The 26,864-nt window shown below is 38.2% G+C and overlaps 1 protein-coding gene across 2 annotated transcripts in view; it reads left to right on the top strand.

The window, feature by feature from the left end:
* The window catches only part of LOC150087336 (golgin subfamily A member 2-like), a 436,198-nt gene that overhangs the window by 55,352 nt on the left and 353,982 nt on the right, over positions 1–26,864 (top strand). Inside the window, exon 4 of one of the 2 annotated variants that reach the window (XM_090371141.1) lies at positions 16,496–16,627. In XM_090371141.1, coding sequence (XP_090227267.1) covers positions 16,496–16,627 — 132 coding nt within the window. Of the gene's footprint in view, positions 1–16,495; positions 16,632–26,864 lie in introns of those variants that run through there. The other variant, XM_090371142.1, reaches the window with a different exon arrangement.

Below are 26,864 nucleotides of genomic sequence, written 5' to 3'. Positions count from 1 at the left end.
GGGCTAGTAAATCAGAATGTCTTATAATCGGGGAATTTTAACTTCCCAAATATTGACTGGAACTTGTGAGTTGGTCACTTGCACACTAGTAAGACTTTTGTGGATTTATTTGATGATTGTTTTCTGCAGCAGAATGTTCGAGAGGCAACCAGAGAGGGTAATACTCTTGATCTGGTTATCAGCAGTGATCATTCATGTATTAAGAATTTGCAGATAAAGGAACCACTAGGTGGCAGTGATCACAATGTACTGATGTGGGATTTACTTAAAGATAAAATTACCATCAGGGGTAAAGAAAGGGTTTTTGCTTCTGTAAAGATGACTACAGTGGTCTCAGACAGTTTTTAAATTCTGTACAGTGGGATCAACCGAAGATGTTACCAACAGCAAATTCTAAGTGGGAAGCATTCAAGGAATTAATCATGGAAGCTACTAAAAGTTTCATACCTATTAAGAAATATTGTTCGAGGTTTAGGCCTAAATGGTTGTCAAATGAACTAATGAGACTGAGTAGAAAATAAAAATGCGTGCAGTGCATATAAATTATCAGAAGCCTATAGTAGAAGTAAGCTAGTCTGTAATCCAGTCACAGAGGAGGTTAGGCATGCGAAGGTAGATGACAAGAAATCTTTGGCAAAGGATGCTAGGAAAAGCAGCGAGAACTTCTTTACTTATATAAACTCTAGGAGGAAGGGGATGAATCAGATTGGTCCACTTGATATCGATGTTTCGACTGTTGATGATCCTGCTCAGATAGCAAACAAACTGAATGAGTATTTTGCATCTACATTCACACAGAGGAGTTATTAAGGATTGAAAATGCCAGAAGGTTATCAAATTGTAGAGGGTGCTTAATGATTTTGTAATAACTGAGAGCAAAGTGGACAAGAAATTGTTGAAGTTAAACATAAGAAAAGCACCTGGGGTGGATGAGATCTATCCAGTTATATTAAAGGAGGTGGCAAAGGAAGTAAGCAAACCCTTACCCATAATTATGAGAGCATCTTTGGACTCAGGGGAGGTCCCCACGGACTGGAGATGTGCAAATGTATCCCCAATTCACAAAGGGTGACAAAAATAATTGTAGATCTGTTAGTTTAACTTTTGTTTCGGGTAAAATAATGGAGTCACTGGTTAAAGATGCATTGTAGTATCATCTACACAAGACTGCAGCAATAATTCAGACACAGCATGGGTTTGTTAAGGGAAAGTCTTGTCTGACAAATTTGATTGGATATTATGATGTGGTTAAAAAGGAACTGGATGCAAAAAATAATTTTGATATCATGTACTTAGATTTCAGGAAAGCTTTTGACACTGTTGCGCATGGAAGATTACTGTACAAATTGGAGCAGAATGGTATTAAGGGTAATTTGCTACAATGGATAAAAGGATGCTTGAGTGGGAGAAGACAGATGGTGATAATCAATGGGTGCTGCTCTTTGTGGACTGATGTTATTAGTGGAGTTCCACAGGGTTCTGTATTGGGTCCACTGTTGTTTTGTATATTTATCAATGATATTGATGAAGGCATATCAGGCTTAGTGTTGAAGTTTGCAGATGATACAAAGGTTGGCAGGGTTGTTAATGACAGTAATGGCAGTGTGCTACTGAAACAGGATCTAGAAAATTTGGGAAGATGGGCTGAGAATTGGCAACTGAAGTTTAACATTTACAAATGAAAAGTACTGGATATGGGTAGAAGTAACCCCAGAGGAATGTACCGGCTGTGTGGTACTACACAGCTGGTACATTCACAGCTAGTAAAATGAAAAGGACCTAATTGTGCAGTCAGATATGAAGTTTACTGAGCAATGCATACAGGCTGCCAGAGCAAGTCATGGGGTTTTGTCAATGATATACAGGAATTTTGCTAGCAGGGAAAAGGAGGTGATTGTCCCTCCGTATAAGGCAATGGTCATGGCCTAACCATTGATCACCTTGCAGGTCTGGAGGCCTCATTTTAGGAAGGATGTAGATTTGCTTAAGTATGTACAGAGAAGGGCAACAAGATTGGTGATGGGAATGAAGGGATCCTCTTACCAAGAGAAGCTTAAGTTCTGCAAATTGCAGCGGCTGGAGACTAGGCATCGGCGAGATGATCTGATTGATGTGTATAAGGCCTTGAATGGGTTGAGCACCCTGAATTCTGATGGGATTCTTCCACTTGTTTAGATTACGAACCTAAGGGGGCATAAATTCAAATTGAGGAAAGACAGCTGTAGAATAGTTGTGCAGAAATGAAATTTTCCTTTATCTAGCGGGTGGTTAATTGCTGGAACAAACTTCCATCTGTCGTGGAAGTTGATAGGTTAAATAAATAAATTTAAGGAGAAACTGGACAAACATTTAGGGGGAATGGTTGTGCGTTTTTTTTTGGCTGATACTGCATAAGCTCATACACTTGCTTTCTTGCATCATATGCCACTATTACTATGTCAGAAAAAAAAAACTTGTCTCCATAAATGAGATGCTTTATTCCATCACATGCCTCTATTATTAACTGCTACATGTTTCTTTTTACATCATTAGTAATAATGCAAGGATTGAATCTTATAAATTTTGGCTATGAGAGTTTATATGGATAATAATAATAATAAAAGCCATAAAAATAAATGAATGATTGTTCTGTGTAACAAATGTTGACATCCAGTTTTGTGTGATTTTAACATTAAATCAAGTTTATGGAAATGAGGTTATACTTCGAGAAAGCCTTCCCCCCCCTCCCCATCCTGTCATTAACAACCCTGCCAACCTTTGTATTGTCAGCAAACTTGGACATTAAGCCTGATATACCTTCATCAATATCATTGATAAATATAGAAAACAGTGGGTCCAACACTGAACCCCGGGGGACTCCACTAAAAACATTAGTCCACAAAGGGTAGTGTCCATTGATTACTACTGTCTTCTCCCACTTAACCATCCCTTTATCCATAGCAGCAACTTTCCCTTAATGCCATACCACTTCAATTTGTACAGTAGTCTTCCATGTGCAACAGTGTCAAAAAGCTTTCCTGAAATCCAAGTATAGTAACCCCCCCCGCCGCTATTCGCAGTTGCTGATTTAATATAAAATGAAACCTAAAAAAATGTGAATTTTAATGTGCCGTGAACATTTTCCGCCATAAAAAAACATGGGCGTGGCTAAAATTATCTTTCCCGATCAAAGCGGCGTGCAGTGGGGTGGGGGTGGGGTGAGAGGGGTGACAAAATCGAGAGCATGGATGTTTCTCGCTAATCCTTGTTCAGTATGTGTTATGCACTTGTCATGGAAGTTTGTTTGTTTTGTTATTTGGTTTTTAGGAGCATTAGCAACTAAGGCCATGTTGCTTCAGGGATATGCGGTGGTCATTCCCTAACCTTTCCGCATCCTCCGTATTTGGTGGTGATGGGCTCGAACCCCGGTCTAATCAAGAAGCGCGTGCTATGCACTGCCACTCTTTCCCACCTGGCTACGGAGGCATCTTGTCATGGAAGGTTTTGTCGTTTGCTTTTAATTTATATGCTTATAAACTGAATAAATTTATAAATTGATATCTTACAAAAGTGATAAATCTACCGTTTTGCAGTGCAAAACCGACTTTTTCGAGTGTGTTAACAGAAGAGAGTGACTTTATTGTGGACAAGTTCTTTCTAACCCATACAAAAATATGGCTATGAATAACAAGGGAAATGTGAAAATATCAAAGTAGGTGATGACATTAGTGAATAAAATTGAGTTATTAGACAAAATTTCTAATGGTCAAAGTGTCTCCTCAGTGGCAAAACATTATAAAATCAATGAGTCAATGGTACGATCAATGAAAAAATCCGGCGTAGAGTCCGGGTAAATGCGCTAATTGCTTCAAAAATTTGTTCTGCAACTCATGATGTTAAATTAGAAAAAATGGAAAAAGCTTTAAATCTGTGGAAAGAAGACCGAACTCAAAATAAAATTCCATTAAGTTCACTCATCATTTGCGAAAAGGCAAAACTCCTTTATCAACACTTTAGCAAAACTGGTGATAGCACTGGCGGGATAAGTTTTTTAGATCTAGCAAAGGCGCTGTTTTAAAAGATTTGTTTGAAAATTTCTAATAAATATTACATTTAATATTAAATTTGTTTCTTATTTTCATTTCGATGCCATATGCTTGCATTTCACTATGTACTGTCTATGTACATAGTCATATTATGAAAGTACATATAATACATACATAGGCAAAATTTTAGACTAGTTTTTCTTATACAGGGTGATTCACTACCAGTGCAACAAACTTGCAGGAGGTGTAGGGAGCATAAAGACGAATCGGAATCACATAGCATTGCAGGGTCCGCACTGCCTTCGTCATGCGGTAGAGGACGTTGAACAGGAGGTCGCGTGAACAGCGATCCCGCTGGAAGTCAGCATTTGCAAACCGTTTCTGTTGAAGAAACCAAGTAGCAAAAGTCCTCCGGAGTGGATAATCCGCAGGCTCCAATGATTGGACGCATTGCAGATGGTATGCACTCATTTGGTTTGTTGACAGTATCCTCCATACAGTGGATTGGGAAATACCCAATCGTTGGCCTATCGCTAGAGTACTCGTACTCGGATTGCCTTCTGCAAGATGTAGGACATTCTCCTCATTGTCTGGCGTCCTCGTCGTTCGCTCTCAATTCATGGTACCTCTCGTGAAACAGCCAGTCTCACGTAACCTTCTGTGCACACGTGCGAAATTGTATGATGAGGAGCATGCTGTGCGGGAAACGTTCCTGGTACAAGCGCAGAGCGGTGCGCCTGTTACAGTCCGCAGCTCCATACGTGAGGTGCATGTCGGCCAGTTCAATGTTTGAATACTCGTCCATCCTACTGCCTCAGGAACCGGTTCGCAAATACTGACTTCCAGTGGGATCGCTGTTCATGCGACATCCCATTCAACGTCCTCTACTGCATGACGAAGGCATTTCGGACCCTGCAATGCTATATGATTCCGATTCATCTTTGTGTCCCCTACACCTCCTGCAAGTTTGTCGCACTGGTAGCGAATCAGCCTGTATATTTCATACTTTGGAACGGAACCCCTTTATTACTACAGGAGCCATAACTCAGTATTCACGTTTTCGGTATTCGCGGAATTTCTCAGGAACATAACCCCCACGAATAGCGGGGGTTTACTGTATATGATATCAATACTGATCAATATGACAATATCAAAGTCATATTGTTTAGTCTTGTCTGACCAATCAAATTGGTCAGATAAGACTTCCCTTAACAAACCCATGCTGTGTCTTAACTATAACTATAGTTTTTTCTAGATGATCATGATCCTGCAATGCTTTTTTATAGCCAGTGACTCCATTATTTTCCTCACAACACAAGTTAAACTATCAGGTCTGTAATTACTAGTGTTTCCCTTTGACCCCCCTTTGTGAATTGGAGACATTTGCACATTTCCAGTCTGTGGGGACCTTCCCAGAGTCCAAGGATGCTATTGGAAATAATATCAGACTTAATGTCTAAATTTACAGATGATATAAAGTTTTGCAGAGTGGTTAATAACCGTAATAAAGGAACAGTCAGTTCTGATATAATGCGGAACACTTGTTCCTAAAAATCTTCGCATTATGGTATTTCGTGCTTTAAAAAGAACAGGGCTTATGGGAAAAATAGGGATGGGGCAGAGCACTCAAAAAAATGTTTACTCTGGTACGTAAAACACTAAAAAAAGATAGAAACCCAATAAAATTGCTAACACTGGTTTAAACGTCATAAATTCCTAATAAATAAATAAATATTACAGTATATATTGCACTTTATCTTGACAAGATATGAAGTTTGCTTGTTTGAAGTGTGTGTGTGGTGAAGGGCTGTAGCTGGTGAGTTATATGAAGAGGTAGAAGGAGGGTTTTTATTCTTAGGATGAAATGTTGTTATACCCGACGTGGAAGGGTGCGATTCACTGCCCTGGTTTAAAATAGCTATCTAGCTTTTGTTGCTTTTCCTGCCTCCTTCTTTCATATAGGAGCTGCCTGTATGGTTCCAAATGGGTCCGAATGCAACCAAGCACTATCCTACTACGTTCAGCATTATAATCATTATCTTCATTCCACTGCAGGTGCTTTTCAATTCCACTTAAAGTAGCTGATAACTCTGCTGTTTTAAGTTCTCATGGGGCAGCCTGCTGGACTTCGTCGTCATCCTCATCTTGACTTTCCACTTGACTGGCTGCAACAAGTTGTTGCAAGTCTTCAGTAGATAGATCCTCATTGTGAGACTCTAGAAGCTCTTCTACATCTTCATTTTCTACTTCCTCGAAACCAGCTTCTTTTGCAAGAGCAACACAACCTGTTTTGATTTGTTTTAGTTGCTCTGAAGGTTCAAAGCCTTCAAAATCGTGAATTAAATGAGGAATAAGTTTCTGCCACACATGATTCAAGCAGTCTTTTGTAACATAATTCCTGGCTTCTACAATCATATCAATGGAAACTTTGATGTTAAATCTCTTCCAGAATTCTATAGCAGTTTGTGTCTTGTCGCCTTCAGCAGCAGAAATTAACATCTTGAATGTTTGCCTTAAATAATAAGCCTTAAATGCTACTATCACACCCTGGTCAAGGGGCTGTAGTAGAGAGGTTGTGTTCAGAGGTAAAAATATGAATTTGATATTTGGAGAGAGTTCAGCAACCGTCTGAGGATGACTTGGTGCGTTATCAAGAATTATTATAATTTTAAAATCTAAGTTCTTGCAGTAATTCTTGAAAGCGTCATGGTAAACTTCAACTAAAATATCAGTGAATATTTGCCCAATCATCGAACCTTTCTTGCTAGACCTATAGTGAACACCAAGACTGGATTTTTTCACAATTCCTTTTAAAGCTCACAGATTGACAGAGTGATAAACCACTACTGGTTTTAACTTAGTCTCCGCTGGCGTTGGCAGCGAACATCACAGTTAAGCGATCCTTTTCAGCTTTAAATGGCACCTCCGTAGCCAGGTGGGTGGGAGCAGCAGTGTGTAGCACACGCTTCTTGATTAGACCGGAGTTCGAGCCCGTGACCACCAAATACGGAGGATGCGGAAAGGTCAGGTAATGACCACCGCATATCCCTGGAGCAATATGGCCTTAGTTGCTAATGCTCCTAAAAACCAAATAACAAGCAGCCTTAAATCCTGAGGCATGTGCTTCTGCCTTAGAGATGTATGTATGCCGCAATAAAGACCTATTTCATCCAGGTTGAAAATCTGATCCAATGTGCAGTCGCCGCCTTCAGTTATTTTCTGTACCACAGGTGGAAATGTCTTTGCAGCCTCCTCATCTGCACTTGCACAAGACAGCTTAACATTTTGAAAATAGTAGTGGTGTTTCAAGCCACCACTGGCATTAAAAGGAGCCACTTCTGCAGGATTTGGTGATTTCTTTTTAAGGTCTTCATATATAGTTAGTGCTTTCTCTTTCGCTGTGAGAAAGCTTGCTCCCGAGTTTTTTATATTTTTGTTCAATCCATATGCTTAGCAGACTTTCCATTTTTTTCTATTTCTTTAGGCCTTGTTCTAATCGACTTTGTGGCACTTGAAGTTGTTCCAGCTATACATGTAGCTTTTATTTTTGCGGAATTGTCTCTGATGGTGCACAATGTGGATTCACTTAAGCCTGTTGCTCTAGAGATATCACATTTTCTCTGATTTCTTTCAAAACTTTTTATTATTTCAAGGTTGTCTTCTATACTTAATGCTTTCCTTTTGCACTCACTGCTTGGCTTCTTGGAACCAGGACACTTACCCACATCTTGGATGCCGTATGAATATACTTTTTATAAAGAAAAGTTAACAAATGCGGGAGAACAGTCCAAGACGCACACTTATAGGATAACACACATGGATGAACTGAGGTAAGAGATACATAAGGTTCGTGTGTGTAAAGTGAGATTTGTAGTGTTTCTGCCTTTAAGGTGGAAACACACTATTATCAACTCAAACATTGAGCTCACATGTAAACATGTTAAACTTAAAATGTGTGAGAGCTACCTTTCCAATTTAGTTGTATTGGTCGTATACTATGTACGCTTACATACATAGCTTAATTATTACTGTAATATATACATACTAATTGATATTTCTGTTCATTTTTTTATTGTAAAATTTAAAACAGTAAAAAAGATAAGCAATCAATAACGACGAGCACGGCATGCAAAAGAGAAGATTCTGAAAATTTATTTGTTTTTGATATGATTGAAGAGGAAGGGGAACCATATCTCACCATAACGTGAAAACCCACAGAATTCCAGCTACCACTATTATTGCAATGCAGAAAGATCGAGTTTACTACTCGTTTATAATTAGACTGTGCTAACAGAAAAGCCCAATAAAGTGGGAACTGCAAATTGTTTTTGTTTTATGGTAGTGACCTCCAGAAATGTGCTCCTCCGCTCACACTATCTGGTCTCACAAAGTTTCTGTTTGAACAAAAAATCTTGTGAATACAGAGAATGACAACAGTGTCTCCAACCAATACAGTTACAGTAAATGGGAAATATAGCTCTCACACGTTTGACATTTTTTAAGCTTTCTAAACTTGTATGTATTGCTGCGCAGGTCGCTACATTCTGCTTGGTGCCAGGTTTTATGTTCACTTGGTGTTACTTGCAGATCAAATTGCACATGAGCCAACACGAAAATAGTGTTATAGTCGCATTGTTCCCTAATATATCAATCATATTGGAGCAAATTCGCATTGTGAAAAATTCACGTTATAGCAGAACTGACTGTATGCTGCTGCAACAAGATCTAGAAATATTAGACTGCTGAGAAATGGCAATCAACTTGAGGATGGGGAGGGTGAAGACAAACAATTAAAGTAGAAGAGAAGAGAATAAAGGATAGAAAGAATACTGAACAAACTAATCGGATGACCCTAACAGATTTTAGAGAAACTTAATAGGAAAAAAAAGTATGCATAGCAAAAAGAAAAGTAAAGGAAAGAGCCACTAAATCCCATACTGGGATTGCAAGTGACAGCCCTGGCTGAGAAAAGATTTAATATGAAATGGGAAGTTAATACCATATACTGGTTTATAATGCACAGATCCTGAAAGGGAAAAATTTTAAAAATATACTACATGAATTAAATAAACATATATCAAACAGTATATATTTAATTAGAAATGCTAAAATATACTAATTCTCAATAGCAAAGAAATAATTAATTGCATCTTGAACTTGAAAATAAATTAGCAATGCCAATTAGAATTGGAATACTATGTTCAAGTATAGAAATTTACTTGGAATGCTGTGTTCAAGTATGGAAACTGCACCTAAAATAAGATAGTGAGCTTCTTGAAAGGGTCCAAAGATGGGTAACTCTCCTGGTGAGATCGGAAAAAAGGGCGTCCATATGAGGAAAGACTTCGAATATGTGGGTTGCACAGCTTGGAAATTAGGCACCTTAGAGAAGACTTGATTGAAGTGTTTAAGGCTCAGAGAGGCGAAAGTAAACGAACGAGGATGAAATTTTCACAGTTATAAGTGATTCTAAAACTAGGGGCCATAAATTCAAGTTACAGGGGGAGAAGTTTAGATTGGATTGTAGAAAGTTTTATTTTAGCCAGTGAGTTATAAATTATTGGAATAAGTTACCTACATGGGTGGTAGAGGCTAACAGTTCGGGGGGGGGGGATTCAGAGGTCAGCTGGATAGTTACCTATGGGAGGAGGGAAATGCATAGGTTGTCTATTTTCTTTTATTTAATTTTTTTATTAAAGTTATTTTACTTTTTTTTTTCTTGGCTAGTGCAGCATAAGCCTTAAGCTTCTTTGCACCATATGTCCATTACTAATACTAATTTTGATAATTCATTACAAAAATACCAAAATTTGCTACTGAGCATTAATGTAAATACATTAATGTTGAGTATCAAAGAATAAATTTAAAAAACTAAAATACTTAGTCACTGTGAAGGAAGAATAATTGAATTTGAAGTTTCAAATAAAAGTGACATATAATTTAAATACAAGCAGCTGTATACTTAATACGAAATAGAAAGAATTGTCAATTCATTGTTTCCACACTAGGTATGCAAGAATGCAGGTGGTAGATAACTTGTTATGCCATTGCACCATGTTTTGTTCATAGTGAACTACTGGAGTAGATAATTGGTATCGTTTTAATTGCATCTCATATTGCGAATATCTTCACAAAGAGTTGCCAAGGCATTGCACTACCTCGAATAAGTAATGCGTCACCAATGGAGAAGACTAATGTCAGTTATTCTTGCTGGATACCACCATCCAGACAGCACCACCTGGGATTGCCTTCCCTATCGATCCCATACTTCAGTCTGTCCCCCTATACTCTCACTAATGCACCAGCGTAAACTCCACACAACTAATAAAAAAATTGAAACCTCAACCACATCACTTTTTCTAAACCTAAGTTTCTCCCGTGTTGTTTTTTTTTTTTTTTTTTTTTTATAGGTCCTTGCCACTGAAATCTCAGGAAATTAGGTGGCAGAATCTGCCAGAGTGAAAACTTAAAATTACTTGGTACCTGGTCTGCATCCACAAGGTATAGTGTTGATAACATTGGGCTCCAGCAGGGTCTAGCGGCCAAATGGCGAGAGGAACAACGATGCATAACACTACCTATACTTACAAGATCCATACACTTTTAAATCTCTGGCCTTTACAGTGAACTGTTACACCTACAATGAAAGCAATGCAGAGATGGAGGAATCTCTGGTGCTATTAGACACGAACACACTATACACTATATGAACAAAACACTATGAACTCGGAATGTACTATGAACTCCTAAAAAGCAAAACTTTACCGAACTTGACCCAACTATGGGACTCCTACAACAGACTCTCACTTATATAGCAGCTCTGCTGCACATGCGTCATTGGAGATCCATCATAGTGACTGCTATCTGGGATTGACCTGTGGGAAGGGATCAGACTGACCTTCTGGACAGGACATTATCCTACTTTTGGCCAGACCATGATAATGACATTACTGGACTGAAAGGAAATGTATCGGATTTGACCAACTGCAGCCTTGCTGTCTATGCGCTATTTGGCAATCAGTACCCTGCTCCCTTGCTGGGTATTGATGCTCAGTTGCTGATGCGCCAATAAAACCCAAACCAAACCCTTGTGGGGGTCGAGGAACCAGACTACTGCCCTCTCCCCCGTGCCACCCTATTTTCCTTCTGGTGGGGCATGGGCCTGCCCCACTGTCAATAACTGGAAGCATCTTCTCTATCGCACCCATTCTCCTGACTTTCCTCCCGCCAGCCTTCAGTCTCCCCCTTCCACTCTGCCTATACACTAGTGTATGCCCTACACGTCAAAATTTAACCATGAAAATTGAACCTCGTCCATTGACTTTTGGCCTCCAACCTAGTAGACTTTTTTCCTCAGGAAATTAGGTGGCAGGACCTGCCAGAGTAAAATTCTTAGACTACTGGATATCTGGTCTGCCTCCACAGGGCCAAGTGTGGGCAACATTGGGCCTCAGCAGGGGTCCAACGCTAAATGGCCAGAGGAAGAATGGTACATAACTACATGATCCACACACTTTAAAATCTGTGGTCTTCCCAGCGAACTGGTACACCTACAATGAAAGCAACACAGAGATGGGGTGCCATTTGACATCAACACACTTTACACTTTACTTATGAACAAAATATGGTGCAATGGCACTAACTTGTTCACTAGTGAATCTTACACATAGTCTCATGCTTTATGCAAAAACAGTTACTTATCAGTTCTATAACAGAAATATGTTGTAGGTAGTAGATGAATCGGCAAAATCTTAACTGTAATTATCCTGGAGTATCCTGGAGTTGGTTGCGTGCCCACACGCACACAAACGTGCATGCGTACATACACAGCTAATAAGATTAATAATATTATTTCCAATTATTAGTAAAAGAATACATTGAATGTTATGTTATTACCATTGAATACATCCAAATAATAATTAATAGATGCAGTCTCTTTCTGATTGTTATCAGCCAGTAACTGCAGGAGGCCAAAAGGTAATAACATAATAATGTAAAAAAAGGTAATACTTTATCAACAATTCAGTAGTTTTACTGGTAGAATAACAGCTATCTCAACAGATAGCAGCCAGAACAATTATATACAAACAAGATCCAAATTATATATATGTAGCAAGATAGGGCTGTTCAAAGGGGGGTATGCAATAAGCAGATGTTAATTTAGGTAAAGTAAAGGGAAGAAATAAGATAGTATCCCATTTGCCCTCAAATTTTTCTAAAAGATCACGGAGCATAAAAATTAGAATAAAAAAACGCAAAAAAAGAGAAGAACACAGCATATTCCAGTAGTATTCAGATGTACTAGGAGACTAGCCGCCCATCCCATTTTGAGGCCATTGTAGCCCAGTGGTCAGGTGCAAGGTGACCAGAGTTCAAGCCTGTGACTGCTATATATGGTGCTGTTTCTTGTATTCTCTATCTTGTGAACTCTTCTGATATGGTTGTCCTGGAATATAAACAGAAAATTTATTTTATTTTATTGTTATACTCGGTAAAGTATTTCAGTAAGGTATACAGCAATAATGGAATTAGTAATAAACAAAATATACCATAAACCTGTAGAAAAATAGGGAATATTGAAAACAGCCCTAAAGGAAAAAGAAAAGCATCAAATGAATGAAAGCATAACAAACAGCATATAAATTTATTTGTAAAGCCGTGCCTAATGTTAGAAATATTTCTGTGAAAATTTTCACAATATTTGTAAAAAGGTAATACTTTGTTAAAGTATTACATTCTTACAAATATAGCCTTTTAGTCTATCTTTAGGTTACTGTCAGATAACAATCAGAAACAGATAGCTTCTGTTAATTATTATTTGGATGTATGAAATGGTTATAATGTAGTGTGTGTGTGTGTGTGTGTGTGCACGCTTGCTTTGGTTTTAGCTGACGACACTCTCACAATTTCTGCATGTTAGTTAACCCACATTTCTTTTTGCTGCTTCTAGAGCTTTAACCTGTGCTGGGCTCAGATATCTTTTATACTCTTCTATTTATACCACTCAGCATTTTATATACCTTAATTATCTAATTCTCCATTTATTGTTAGTGGAGTCGTCCAGTGATGGGCCCATTGTTGTTTTCTGTGTGTATTAATGATATTGATGAAGATGCATTAGGCTTACGTAGCCGAGTGGTCAGGAACACGAGTGCAGTAGCACACGCTCTTTGAATGGACTAGGGTTCAAGCCCGTGACTGCTAAATACCATTAATATTTGTATTGATTGATTGATTTTTTGTAAATTCCACTAATCTGGTGGTCTTGCAGGAGTATAAACAACAAGTTTTTTTTTTTTTTTTTTTAATGTCTAAGTTTGCAGATGGTACAAAGGTTAATGACAGTAATCAAGGTATGCTACTGTAACAAGATCTAGAAAAATTAGCTAGATGAGAAGTGGTAGTTGAAATTTAACATTGACAAATACAAGGTGCTGCTATGGGTGGTAGTAGTAGTAATCCCAGATTAATGTACCAACTGTGTGTACAGCACTGAGGATAGTGAAGAATGAAAGATACCTGGAGGGTATTTATTCACTCAGATACGATGTTTTCTAAGCAGTGCAGGCAGGCTGTTAGGATAGCTCTTGGGATACTGTCAATAATATACAGGAATTTTTCCAGCAGACAGAAGGTGAATGCCCTGTTATATAAGGTAATACTTAGGCTGCAACTTGAGTACTCGTACAGGTCAGGAGGCCTCATTTTATGAAGGAGGTAGATCTGTTGAATTGGGTGCAGAGAAGGGCTATGAGAATATTAAGGGGAACAAAAAGGTGCTCTTGCCAGGAAAGGCTTCAGAAGTTCTGCAAATTGCATCTGGAGACTACATGCCTGCAAGGTTATTATCTGATTGAGGTGTTTAAGGTTAGAATAGAGTGAGCAAACTCAGTGCTCATGTCATTCTTCCCCTTGCTCAGACTACACACATGACAGGCATAAATTCAAATTGAGGAAGAATGGTTGCAGGATAGATGTGCAGAAGTTTGCCTTCAGCCAGGGTGGTTGATTGTTGGAACAAACTTCCATCTGTTGTTGTGTAAGTGGATAGTTTGAATAAATTCAAGGAAGAACTTGCCAAACTATTGAGAATGTGGATGTGGGATTTTCTTTTGCTGATGCTACTAGTCTTCATAATTTGCTACTACTGTCTTTCATCATTTGCTACTACTAATACCATTCCTATATTATGAGCTGATGTAATGTTTAATTGATGGTTAAATGGCATTAATCCGATTGTTCGGTTGTATCAACTTGACATAACTTGACTCTCCTTCACTTTATTCTATGTTACTTAACTTTATTTGCCTTTGCACCTTGAACTAATTTGTTTAAATTTTTGATTTATTGTATACATGTGTGTTACGTAGAACTAAATAATATGGCCAAACAAAGCCACTGAAGGGACTTGCAGATGGGAGGGAGTAGCAAAAATATCATTAATTTCAGTGGTATAACTGTACATTAAAACTGGGAATGCAAAGCAGCAGGATCAGAAATGGCAAAAGCCATTTCTGAGAGATTTTGTGACTAAGAAACATCAAAGTAAGTTATGTTCAAAAAAGTAAAATATCGTAGTAATAATAATCCAACAGTACAAAAAACAAACTGAAAAGTAATTATATCAAAGCAGTTCTACCCTGGCATCTCTGTAGCAGACTAAATTCTTAGTTTGGTTTTTTAGCCATGTTCAACATGGCTAAAAAATTTTTCCACAACATATTCCATTTGCTTCTAATTTCTGTACTTCCTACTGCAAATTTTCATACTTTTAGCATATAGTTTTTTGTGCTGTTGAAATCAATATCTCTCTCTCTCTCTCTCTCTCTCTCTCTCTCTCTCTCTCTCTCTCTCTCTCTCTCTCTCTCTCTCTCTCTCTCTCTCACACACATGTTTAGCCAATCTCTTTAGTGGCTTATAAATTTTTCTATTTAGGTTCTAAAATATTTTGGCATTTGCACCTTTACATCTAAATTATATTATTTAATACTTTCTATACTACATTCCTATGTTATTCTTATTTACTTCAATCTTGATATTTTATATTCTAGTGATATAGGTTTCGTCTGCTATGCACATCTTATCTGCGCACTATTTAATATTTTTCACTGCTGATTACCTTCATGGGTTGTTTCATTCATTTATTGTTACCTTATAAGAAATACATAACTAATTTAGATAAAATAAGAATATTCCAAACTAGTGTGAAACTCTAGCAACAAAAGGGGAGGGCAAGGAAGAAATTGAGATAAGGGTTTCGTCAAAGGAATGCATTCCACAAATAATATAGAAGAATTATATTATTCTTCTATATCAAATAGTTAATCAAACATACCAATCAGTATAAATTTATAAAAATGCCAGTTAATTTAAATTTAGTACTGCCTCCCTGATTGCACCAGGTCCAAACTGTGAAATATCACTAAAAACTACCATAACATGACCATTAGCAACACAAAAATAAACAAACAGTAAACAAACATGCATTGTGCCTTAACAAATCGATACTTTGAACTGACAGACACACTAATCAATCCTCCAATGAAGTAGGTCTGAATAATGGTGACCCCTTACCATTTTCCTTCCTTCCTTACTTATTTTCTTTATTACTCATCTAATTAAAGTTTATTCTCTTGCATGTTATGGTTAGTAGTGAGTTGACATGCAATGGCACTGCTCATATTTCCATCTGTAGTTCAATTTATATTCTTATTTAACTTGTATTCTTTGTCAGTGGCTTGGGGTGTTACTTTGTAAGTGCTCTGAACTGTTATTTTATATATATATATATATTTTTTTTTTTTTCCCCCCCACTGTATAAGACCAGTGTTATTCAGATCTGTGTTGGTAGGTTGATTAGCATGTCTGTCAGTTTGTCAATGCATGGATTTGTTTAATATATGAAATTTTAATGTTGCCATTGTCAACCTTGTGGCCTTCTGAAGAAATCAGGGGGAACAGTGGTCAGTCTATTGTCTATTTATTTTTGTTTCTCTAGTGGTAATGTTGTTGGTTTTTGTTTTCATTTATAGATATTTCACACAAATTGGACCTGGCGCCATCATGGGGGTGCTATTAAATTTTTGATGAATTGGCATTTTTATAAATTTATACCAATTATGTTTTATTAATGAGAAATTCTTCTATATTATTTTTGGGACACATTCCTTCTGGTTTGTTTGTTTGTTTATTATTATTTTTTTTTTGTACTTACTAGACTTGCCATATTCCATATTTCCACAACATGGGGTAGGTAATGCTTTGCAGCAACTGTTGTTTGCTTTAATACTATTTTTAATTTTTCTTTTTATTTCTTATTTACTTTTTTATTACTCATTTAAAGTTTATTTTCTTTTACACACACACACACACACACACACACACACACACACACACACACACACACACACACACACAGTACATCAAAGTTCATATATTTACAAAGCATCTTTAATATTGTTCTTATTTAGTTCAAGTTCACGTGTTCGTCAACCTGAATTCTCAGCAAGTAGTGATAGCCTCAAAATGTCTGAAGCAAATAGACCAAATTCTCCACAGGGTCTTCCAAGGTCTCAGTCAGATTTGGGGATTTCTACAAATGAGTAGGTACATATTATGTAGAGAGAGAGAGAGAGAGAGAGAGAGAGAGAGAGAGAGAGAGAGAAAGAAAGAAAGAAAAAGAGACTTTATTTTTTATTTGCTTTTACCACCTACTGAAAACTGTCCAAATTTTACAATGTGCAGTCATAAATACCACCATTTCAAAATTATCTAAAGTATATATTGCTGTTAGTGAATTTTGTACTTATTGAATTTAAAGTTTGATTCAAAATAAATTATGGTAATTACAAATCACATTTTATAAAAGTTTCATTTCAGTAATTAATCCACAACAAAGGACGGAAGCCTGTTCCACCAATCAACTACCCGTTGGCTAAAGGCAAATTTCCGCACATCTGTTCTATAACTATCTTTCCTCAATTTGAAACTGTGCCCCCTCAAGTTCTTAGTCTGAGCAAGAGGAAGAATCCCATCAACATTCAGCTTGCTCAACCCATTTAAGGCCTTATACACCTCAATCAGATCACCTCGCAGGTGCCTACTCTCCAGGCGCTGCAATTTGCAGAACTTATGCCTTTCTTGGTAAGAGCAGCATTTTGTTCCCCTCACCAATCTTGTTGCCCTTCTTTTCTTTGTACTCGTTCTAGGAACTCTACATCCGTCCTAAAATGAGGCTTCCAAACCTACACAGTACTCTAGGTGTGGCCCCATTGCCTTGTATAATGGGATAATCACCTCCATGTCCCTGCTAGCAAAATTTCTATATATCATTGACAAGACTCCATGACCTACCCTGGCAGCCCATCTGCACTGCTCAGCCGATTTCATATTTGACTGCACAATTACCCCCAGATCTTTTTCACTTTCCACTTCTCTGAGTGTAGTACCACACAGTTGGTACATTTCTCTTGGGTTATTGTTACCCATATGCAGTACTTTGCATTTGTCAAAGTTAAACTTAAGTTGCCACTTCTCAGCCCATTTGCCCAACTTATCTAGATCCATTTGGAGTAGCATACTGTCTTTACTGTTGTTAACAACCCTGCCAACCTTTGTATCATCTGCAAACTTGGACATTAAACCTGATATACCTTCATCGGTATCATTGATAAATATACAAAACAACAATGGGCCCAACACCAAACCCTGGGGAACTCCACTAATAACATTTGTCCACGAAGAGCAGTGTCCATTGATTATCACTCTTTGTAGTCTTCCACTCAACCATCCCTTTATCCATTGTAGCAACTTACCCTTAATGCCATAGCTCTCCAATTTGTACAGCAGTCTTCCATGTGCAACAGTATCAAAAGCTTTCCTGAAAATCCAAGTATATGATATCAAAATTATTTTTGGTTTTCAGTTTTCAGTTCCTTTAAGACCACATCATAGTATCCAATCAAATTGGTCAGACAAGACCTCCCTTCAACAAACCCATGCTCTGTCTTAACTATTACTGCAGTCTTGTCTAGACGATCCTGCAATGCTTCTTTAACCAGTGATTCCATTATTTTCCCTTGGAACACAAGTTAAACTAACAGGTCTGTAGTTACTTGTGTCACCTTTTGAACTCCCTTTATGAATTGGTGATACATTTGCACATCTCCAGTCCGTAGGACCTCCCCTAAGTTCAAGGAAGCTCTCATAATTATGGCCTTGCTATGACAAGGCTTTAAAAGGGTTGAGTAACTTGTACCCTTCAAATAAGTCACCACGTATATGTTTAGTTTCCAGAAGTTATAATTTACAGAACCCCAGTTTTTCTTGGTAAGAATGTCCTTTTGTTCCCAAAGCTGGGAACAAAAGGACATTCTTAAGTCATACTCTGTAAGTATAATTGATAAATTTCCTTACAGACTGTCTAGCACTTGATTTACACTTGGTGTTTCTATCAACGAGTTATCTAAGAATGGGGCTGCCATGTAACTGTTTGTCACTTGAAATAGATTGTGATGTGAGTTAAGAGGAGAGTAAGCATCTATGGACAGAATTGGTAAAACAGTGGCAAGAAAGTTGAAGCAATTATATGAAAGGAGCAGTAATGAAAAAAAAAAAATTCCAATGGTAAATGCTAATGGTAAACAGTGAACAACTTGTTTTAATCCCATACAACTTATCTTTTGACTGGACACGGTTTCCCGGAAGATTGGAACCGTCTTTTCTATGAATGTGTTCAGTATATTGTAACTTGAGGGGAGAGTTAATCGAAGCTTCCTAATTTCCACTCCCGTACTCCTGGATGTGAAGAACTGTTAGTACGAAAGATTTTTTACGTACTTCTAAATTTTGTGGTCTACCTATTCAGAAGAAAAAGGATCTTGTTGCAGTTGGAAGAGCATGAGCCAGATACTGAATGACTGTTAAAAAGGGCTTGAAGAGGGAATATTATTATGGTAGACAAGGTGGGTACAGGTTGAGTGGTACCATTTTGATTATACGTGGGAGTCTTCCCTGTGAACACTGCGGCTTCTAAAGAAGCTAGCGATACATCCTTCAGATGTCTCTTCTGCTGGAAGTTGATTCAGAACAGTTGTTGAGGAGACTGCTGGCACTTTTCAGGCAGACTTGTATCAGAGAAATTGGGGCTCCAGCCAGTGGAGGTTAGACCACAATGAGTCTGGTTGATTGCATTGTGGTTACTTCCTTAATGGATGACTTGTGATGCTGTGGTGTTATTGTGGTTCCAAGGACTATGGAAACTGATTGAGGTATTCCACTTTACTGTTAACTGCTGTACTGTTGGGACTGTTCAGGGTTGAGCTAAAGTTAACTTCTTCATTGTGACAGTCTCTCTCTCTCTCTCTCTCTCTCTCCTGGATTATTGCTGCAAGGGTTATGTGTTGATTTTTGTATGTTGTGTATCCTAAAAATAACATCAGTGGTCACCTTCTGCTGAGTTCTCTTATTTTCTGAAATGAAATAAGAAATATTTCTTTGTAATATTTCATAACCAAAAGCATAATGCAGAACCAGCTGTTAGGGGTTTTTTATGATTAGCTCTTTCAATAGGTCTATAAAGCTAATTTACGACATCAGTACATTTTGAAAAGGAGTATCTTTTGTCTTTCTATAAACCTTCATTTGCAGTGTATAATAACTCATTACATTGGGGAGGGAAAAAAAAAGGTCTACTACTGAATGAAACTAGTTGTTTATTTGTTGTGGCATATTTCAATATGTAATTTCTTTGGCTACTAGATAAAAACAAACAAAAAAAATCTATTAATGCTCTAGTTGGTCTATATCTTTCCTTTCAAGGCCGTTACAAGTATCAAATGTTCTTATGCCAATAAATTTTTCAAAGTTTTGTCTTCCTGCACGTACATTTCTAAAAAGCATTTCTGGAGAAGTTATTATGATCTGCTTCTGTTCTTGTGACATCTGGTATGAATCATTAGATTGTTACTATTACGTTATTGGAAAAAATGTGGAATTTGGTGTTCTTTACTACAGTCTTCATATCGAGTAGGTCACTTGTAATGTTCTGGGGATGTGTTGACGTTTCAGAGGCTACCAGTGTTGCATCTTTAGTTTGCTTTATTCATTCCAAGTTTTTGTGACTGTGATGTGGAATTTCTCAGAAGGCACTTTCATTCAAGGATGAAGTAATGAAAATAACATAAATGAAGGCTGGAAAAATCTCCACAATTTCAAATTTTGTGGACTGTTGCAAGTTCATTAGGTGCTAATATATTAGTGATGCTGTACTAAACAACCAACATACTGAAGCAACTACCCTTTAAAATGGTGGAAATTGGAGAACTGATAAAAGAATAGAGATCTTGAAATTAAGGGGGGGGGGTACACATTGTAATATGTTTTCAGTGCATGAAATTGTGCCGAAAACATTAACAAATGGGAAAGAGTTAAAGAACTTTTTCTTGTACTAAGAATACTGTTGCAAAACTCTGAACATACAATTCAAGTCCAATTTCAGAAATGGAAAAGAAAGAAAGAGAGAGGGGGGGGGAACAAGTGATTCAGGATAATTCATTCGTGAGAACTTCAGCAGTGGTAAGTGTCCTCAAGCATGAAGAAAGCAAAGAAACAGAAACATCAACTATTAGAAAGAGACAGACTGGGTTGAAGACAGTTCTCTGGTTCATCCTTTTCTTTATAGTGCTAACATAAGCAAAGAATTTCTTGCTGCTTTTATTTGTACCCTTATCCAAGGACTTTTCTCAATCTGACTTAGCTTCTCCAGTAACTTGGTTACTCACTAGTTCATCACAATTTATAATCATCCATGCATTTATTTATTGTTATTCTTGCTCTCTGCCACTGAGCTCTGCAGTTCATCTGACATCTGTTTTTGCCTAAATCTTGAACAATATCTTTTTAATAAGTATAAAACACTTAACCACAGAGCAGCCTCTATGGTTACTTCTCTAAATATTTTCCATTTGGCATTTATATTTTTTAAAAACATGTTTTTATTTTTTTAAAATAAAATTTGTTTGTCCCACTGAAAACAGTCCATTATAATCAACTTTGTAAGAACAAGATCTCTTCCCTGTACTTTGGACTGTAGATATTTCTTTGAATAAATCCCACATCAGTATACATTGATCACTATCACCTAAAAGTCTCTTAACTTGAAGATTCTTAATACATATGAATCATTGCTGATAACCGCTCCCAAGTGACAAGCGATAGTGTCCAAGTGATTTTGCTGTGCATTTAGATAGTGCTCTTTCAAAGTGACTAAGTTATATTTCATTTCAGTTGTTCCCCTTTCTTTAGTTTACTTCAAGTGGTTCTGCACTTAAGTTTTCAAGTAAGAACCCAGAAAGGAAATCCATCTTTCTTTTCTTTGTATGTTTGTTAACTTTACTAGCTACTAATTGCTTGATCATTGGTGGCATTGCTTCTGCTGCCTTCATGTGGCAGAGTTGGAACTTGGCTGGAAAGTCAACCTTCAAGCCTAAAAGGTGCAACAATTCACCTAAGTGAATAGCCATACATATAGATAAAGAGCCCCCAGAATAGTGACAACTACCAAACTGATTGTGATCTGTCTATCTGAAAGAGACTGAAAATGGACACAAGTAGGAACCTTCACCACCATTTTTATCAAAGCAGCTGGTGAGCAAGCTCTCTCCTTTTATCATTCAAAGATAACTTTAAAATTCAGTGGGATCACCAAAGATGGTCGAATGGCTTCAATCAGGAGATTCTCTGTTAGAGACCTCTCATCCGTGACACTCTGATCTGCTATTAAAGTTTTCATCTTTAAACGGAATTACAATCGAAGTTACTCCCCCTCATATCGTGCTGAATTCTTCTAATAGAGCGATCACTGAATGGGATCTGTTAAATATTTTTCAAAAATAAATAGTTCAGGAACTACAAGATCAGAACATCTTCAGGAGGAGTGTTTCCATTTACAATAGGTTTCCTCAGCTTAGAAGTTGTTTTTTGGTAGGAATTTTTTCCCACCATAAAGTGCAGTTCAAGGTGTCTTGGTCTGTTAAACCTCAGGCTGTCATGCACTCCTGTACTCCATCCATCCATCCCTATTCTTCAAGGTCTTCCTCTTCTCCTTCCACGGGTATCCATTCCAGGATACCCTTTGGATATCTGGTTTCTTGCATCTGTTTTACATGTCCACACCATGGACATGTAAAACAGACAAGAGTCTCCAAAAAATCGATTTCTGTGGAGAGCAATTTGTGGAGAAGTCTCCGTCATTAGTGGAGAAGTTAGAAGACAGAGAGCCATCTACCATCACCCTCAGTGACGATCAGAGAGAAAACTGGATAACCAATTACTAAAAACAGTTGGCAAACCATAAGATGGAAGCTTGTTTAGAAGACCTTTATGCCAAACACGATCGAAAGCCTTAGAGATGTCAATAGCAACTACTTGTGTTTCACCGAACCTTTCCATCGAATTAGTCCATAAATTGGTAACATAAGCCAGAATATCACCAGTGGATCGACACTGACGGAATCCATACTGGCGATTGTTGATCAGACGGAAGGTTTCTAGGTAGTTTAAAATTTGGCGGTTAATTGATTTCTCCATTACTTTAGAAAGAGTAGCAGTAATTGCAATGGGATGATAATTGGATGGGAGGGATTTGTCACCCTTTTTAGGAACTGGCTGGATATGAGCAAATTTCCAAGCAGAAGGAAAAACACCTTTTGGAATAAGAAAGTGAAAGAAGGAGTAAGTTCAGGAGCACAGGTTTTGAGAACAAATGGAGAAATACCATCGGGACCTGGATCTTTCTTAGCATCAAGATTCGTCAAAATCCTTCTGACATCCTTTTGACGGAAGACCACTGGAGGCATTGAATGGAGCGTGTTGGGAATAGTGGGAGGTGTTTTACCAAGATCATTAATGCACGAGTTGAAAGAAAAATGGGATGCTAGCAGGTCAGCTTTATCCTTGGCTGAAGTGACAACAGAACCATCTGGAGATGGGCAAAAGTTGCAGCCAATAGCTTTGGCAAGAGACCAGAATGCTCGGCTACCATTAGGGCAAGAAACAAGTTTTCTACTCTTAGCCTGTTCAAACTCTAGTTTGGACTGGTTAATAACTGCTTTACAATTGTTGCGAGCTTTGGTGTAGGCAGAAAATGAAACTGAAGAATTAGAAACAAGCCAATTACGATATGTAACATTCTTCTCTTGAACAGCCTTAGCACATTTATTGGAAAACCAAGGTGTAGATAAAGGACAAGATTTTAAAGTGGAGTGTGGGATAAAGGAATCCATTCCTGGAAGAATAATTTCACTGACACAATCTGAGCAAACGTTGACATCAGAACTTTTGAAACAGTAATCCGACCGAAGAAGAGAAGTCTCGCAGGTCATCCCATTTTGCATTCTTGTAATGCCAAACAACACGAGGTTGGGAATAGCCACGAGATAAAGGTTCCATTGGAGAAGAGACAATCACCAAGTTGTGATCTGAAGTGCCTAAAGGACATCTCACTTCGACCGTGTACTAAGAAGGGTTGTTTGTGAGAAAAAGATCAAGTGTATTGGCTGTATGATTAGGATTTTCTGGTATTCTTGTAGGTAAATGAACAATCTGTGCTAGGTCATTAGTAATTGCAAAAGCCTCAGCATCTCGACCAGCTGGGTCGGTGTGACTAGACAACGGAAGCCAGCTGGAGTTGTGAACATTTAAAATTACCTCACTGTTAGGAAAGTTGGACTGGAGAAAGTCAAGTTGCAAAGAGAGGAAGTCAAAGAGCTCCAAGTGATTAGTGGAGTTGGGAGAACGGTAGAGGCAACAGATGAATTTGACACAGTGAGGTAGAGAGATTTTAAGCCAGAGAAAATCAAAGAGAGGAGATTCCAAATTGCCAGGTCTCTGACAGGGAATATCAGAACGGACATAAGTACCACCTTTGAAGCGAAAAGAATCATACAGCGAATAATTTGGGCATCTGAGATGAGCAGTAGTTGAATCAACCGAAAACTGAGATTCTGTCAGAAAAAGTAAATGGGGTTTGGCAGACTGCAAGTGGAAATGGACATCGTTGAGATTAGAATTGAGACCATGTATATTTGTGAAATGAATTAGGAAGTCCTTGGGAGCTTTAGATCTTTTCGCAGATAAGCTTGCTCTGTTAGTTTGACAATTCATGGTGTATTCAATAGTAAGAAAAAGTGGGTGGGACATGCTGTATGAAGTAATGAAATTTTTGTACTTGTGGTAAGAATATATCCAGATCCTTGACATAACGTGGCCTCGACAATGCTCCCCGCATACACACTACTTGGACTCCCTCCAGTCACTATCTGGCAGAGTAGAGGTAGCAAGATTATACACTAGCTGATCTGGAAGCCTCCTAGAGAGTTACCAATAGGTTCGGTCCAGTGTACTAACTAGCGGCCGCCCTGCGAACACCGTTTTAGAACTGTACCTTCAAAATGTAAGGAATATTGGGTTCCACCACTTCAAGCCTCCAATAAGCAAAGTGGTGGCATTGCACCAGTTGATGAGAGTCATCTGCCACCTAGTACTGCCTGGTAACATAGAGGGGCGGCGTTCCTCCATGTGGTGTGGGCGCCACACCTCGACCCCTGCTTGCGTTGGTTTACACCTGGGTGGTCACCCACCATGTACTTGTTCATGGAGGTTATACCCAGCATTACTAACAGTCCCACCATCATGAAGGTGCAAGCAGAGGATTTGGCTGTCACAGACCGTCCGGACTTTACCGAAATTGGGTCCACTTGACTTGAGTGTCACCCGAATATCAGTTCCATCAGCGTTTTAGACTCCCAGGTAGCAAGTACAGCTTGTCTGGCATATCTGAGAGAATGTCTGTGACAACCTCAATAGGCAAGTGAAGGCATATTATGAAAAATCTTTGACAAAGAATGCAAAAAAAACCCAGCAAAGACTACTTTACTTATATAATCTCTAAAAGGAGGGGGATGAATCAGATTGGTCCACTTGATATCAGTGGTTTGACTGTAGATGATCATTCTCAGGTAGCTGCCAAACTAAATGAGTATTTTGCATATACATTCACACATGAGGAGTTATTCAAGGAGGAGAGGGCCAGATGTTTATCAAACTGTAACAGGGAATTAAATGATTTTGTAATAACTGAGAGCAAACTGGAGGAAAAATCGTTGAAATTAAACATAAGGAAGGCATCTGGCGTGGATGGGGTCTATCCAGTTATATTAAAGGAGGCAGCAAAGGATGTAAGCAAACCCTTAGCCATAATTATGAGAGAATCCTTGGACTCTGGGGAAGTCCTAACGTCTATCAAACTGTAACAGGGAATTAAATGATTTTGTAATAACTGAGAGCAAACTGGAGGAAAAATCGTTGAAATTAAACATAAGGAAGGCATCTGGCGTGGATGGGGTCTATCCAGTTATATTAAAGGAGGCAGCAAAGGATGTAAGCAAACCCTTAGCCATAATTATGAGAGAATCCTTGGACTCTGGGGAAGTCCTAACGTACTGGAGATGTGCAAATGTATCTCTAATTCACAAAGGGGGATCAAAGGGTGATGCAAGTAATTACAGACTGGTTAGTTTGACTTCTGTTCCAGGGAAAATAATGGAGTTACTGGTAAAAGAGGTGATACAGGATCACCTAGACAAGACAGCAGTAATAATTCAGACACAGCATGGGTTTGTTAAGGGGAAGTCTTATCTGACCAATGTAATTGGATACTATGATGTGGTCACAAAGGAACTGGACACAAAAAATAATTTTGATATCATATAGTCTTCCATGTTGCACATGGAAGACTACTATACATATTGGAGCAGTATGGCATTAAGGGCAAGTTGCTACAAGGATGGTTGAGTGGGAGAAGATAGAGTGGTGATCAATGGGTACTGCTCTATGTGGACTAATGTTATTAGTGGAGTCCCTGAGGGTTCGGTGTTGGGCCTTTGTTTTGTATATTTATCAATGATATTGATGAAGGTATATCAAGCTTAATGTCAAAGTTTGTAAATAATACAAAGGCTGGCAGGGTTGTTAATAACAGTAATGACAGTATGCTGCTGCAACAGGATCTGGGAAGGTTGGGTAGATAGGCTGAGAAGTGGCAACTGAAGTTTAACTTTGAAAAATGCAAAGTACTGCATGTGGGTAGCAGTAACACCCAGAGAGATGTACGAATTATGTGGTGTTACACTCAGGGTAGTGGAGACCTGGGGATAATCGTTCAGTCAGATATGAAGTTTTCTGAGCAGTGCAGACAGGTGCCAGAGTAGGTCATGGGGGTCTTGTGAATTATATAAGGGATAAGGAGGTGATTATCCCGTTATACAAGGCAATGGTCAGGCCACATCTTGAGTACTGCATACAGATCTGGAAGCCTCATTTTAGGAAAGATGTAGAGTTGCTAGAACGAGTACAGAGAAGGGCAACAAGACTGGTGAAGGAAACAAAAAGGGGTGCTCTTATGAAGACAGGCTTAAGTTCTGCAAATTGCAGCTTCTGGAGAACTAGGCACCTGCAAGCCAACTTAATTGAGGTGTATAAGGCCTTGAATGGACTGAGCAGGCTCAATGCTGATGGAATTCTTACTCGTGCTCAGATTACAAACCTGAAGGGACAGAGATTCAAACTGAAGAAAGACAGTTGTAAAATAGATGTGCGGAATATTGCCTTTAGCCAGCGGGTAGTTGATTGCTGGAAGTTCCATCTGTTGTTGTGGAAGTTGATAGCTTAAATAAATTCAAGGCAGAACCAGACAAACATGTGGAATGAATGGATTAGTGAAATGGGAAGGGTTTTTTTTTTTTTTTTTGGCGATCAGTGGCAGATTTCCCATTAAGGCAA

Source organism: Mastigoproctus giganteus, chromosome 4, assembly GCF_048544385.1.
Source record: "Mastigoproctus giganteus isolate SK-2022 chromosome 4, ASM4854438v1, whole genome shotgun sequence".
Classification (NCBI taxonomy): domain Eukaryota; kingdom Metazoa; phylum Arthropoda; class Arachnida; order Uropygi; family Thelyphonidae; genus Mastigoproctus; species Mastigoproctus giganteus.
Note: the sequence above shows the minus strand (reverse complement) of the source record. Positions and strands in the feature narration are given on the sequence as shown.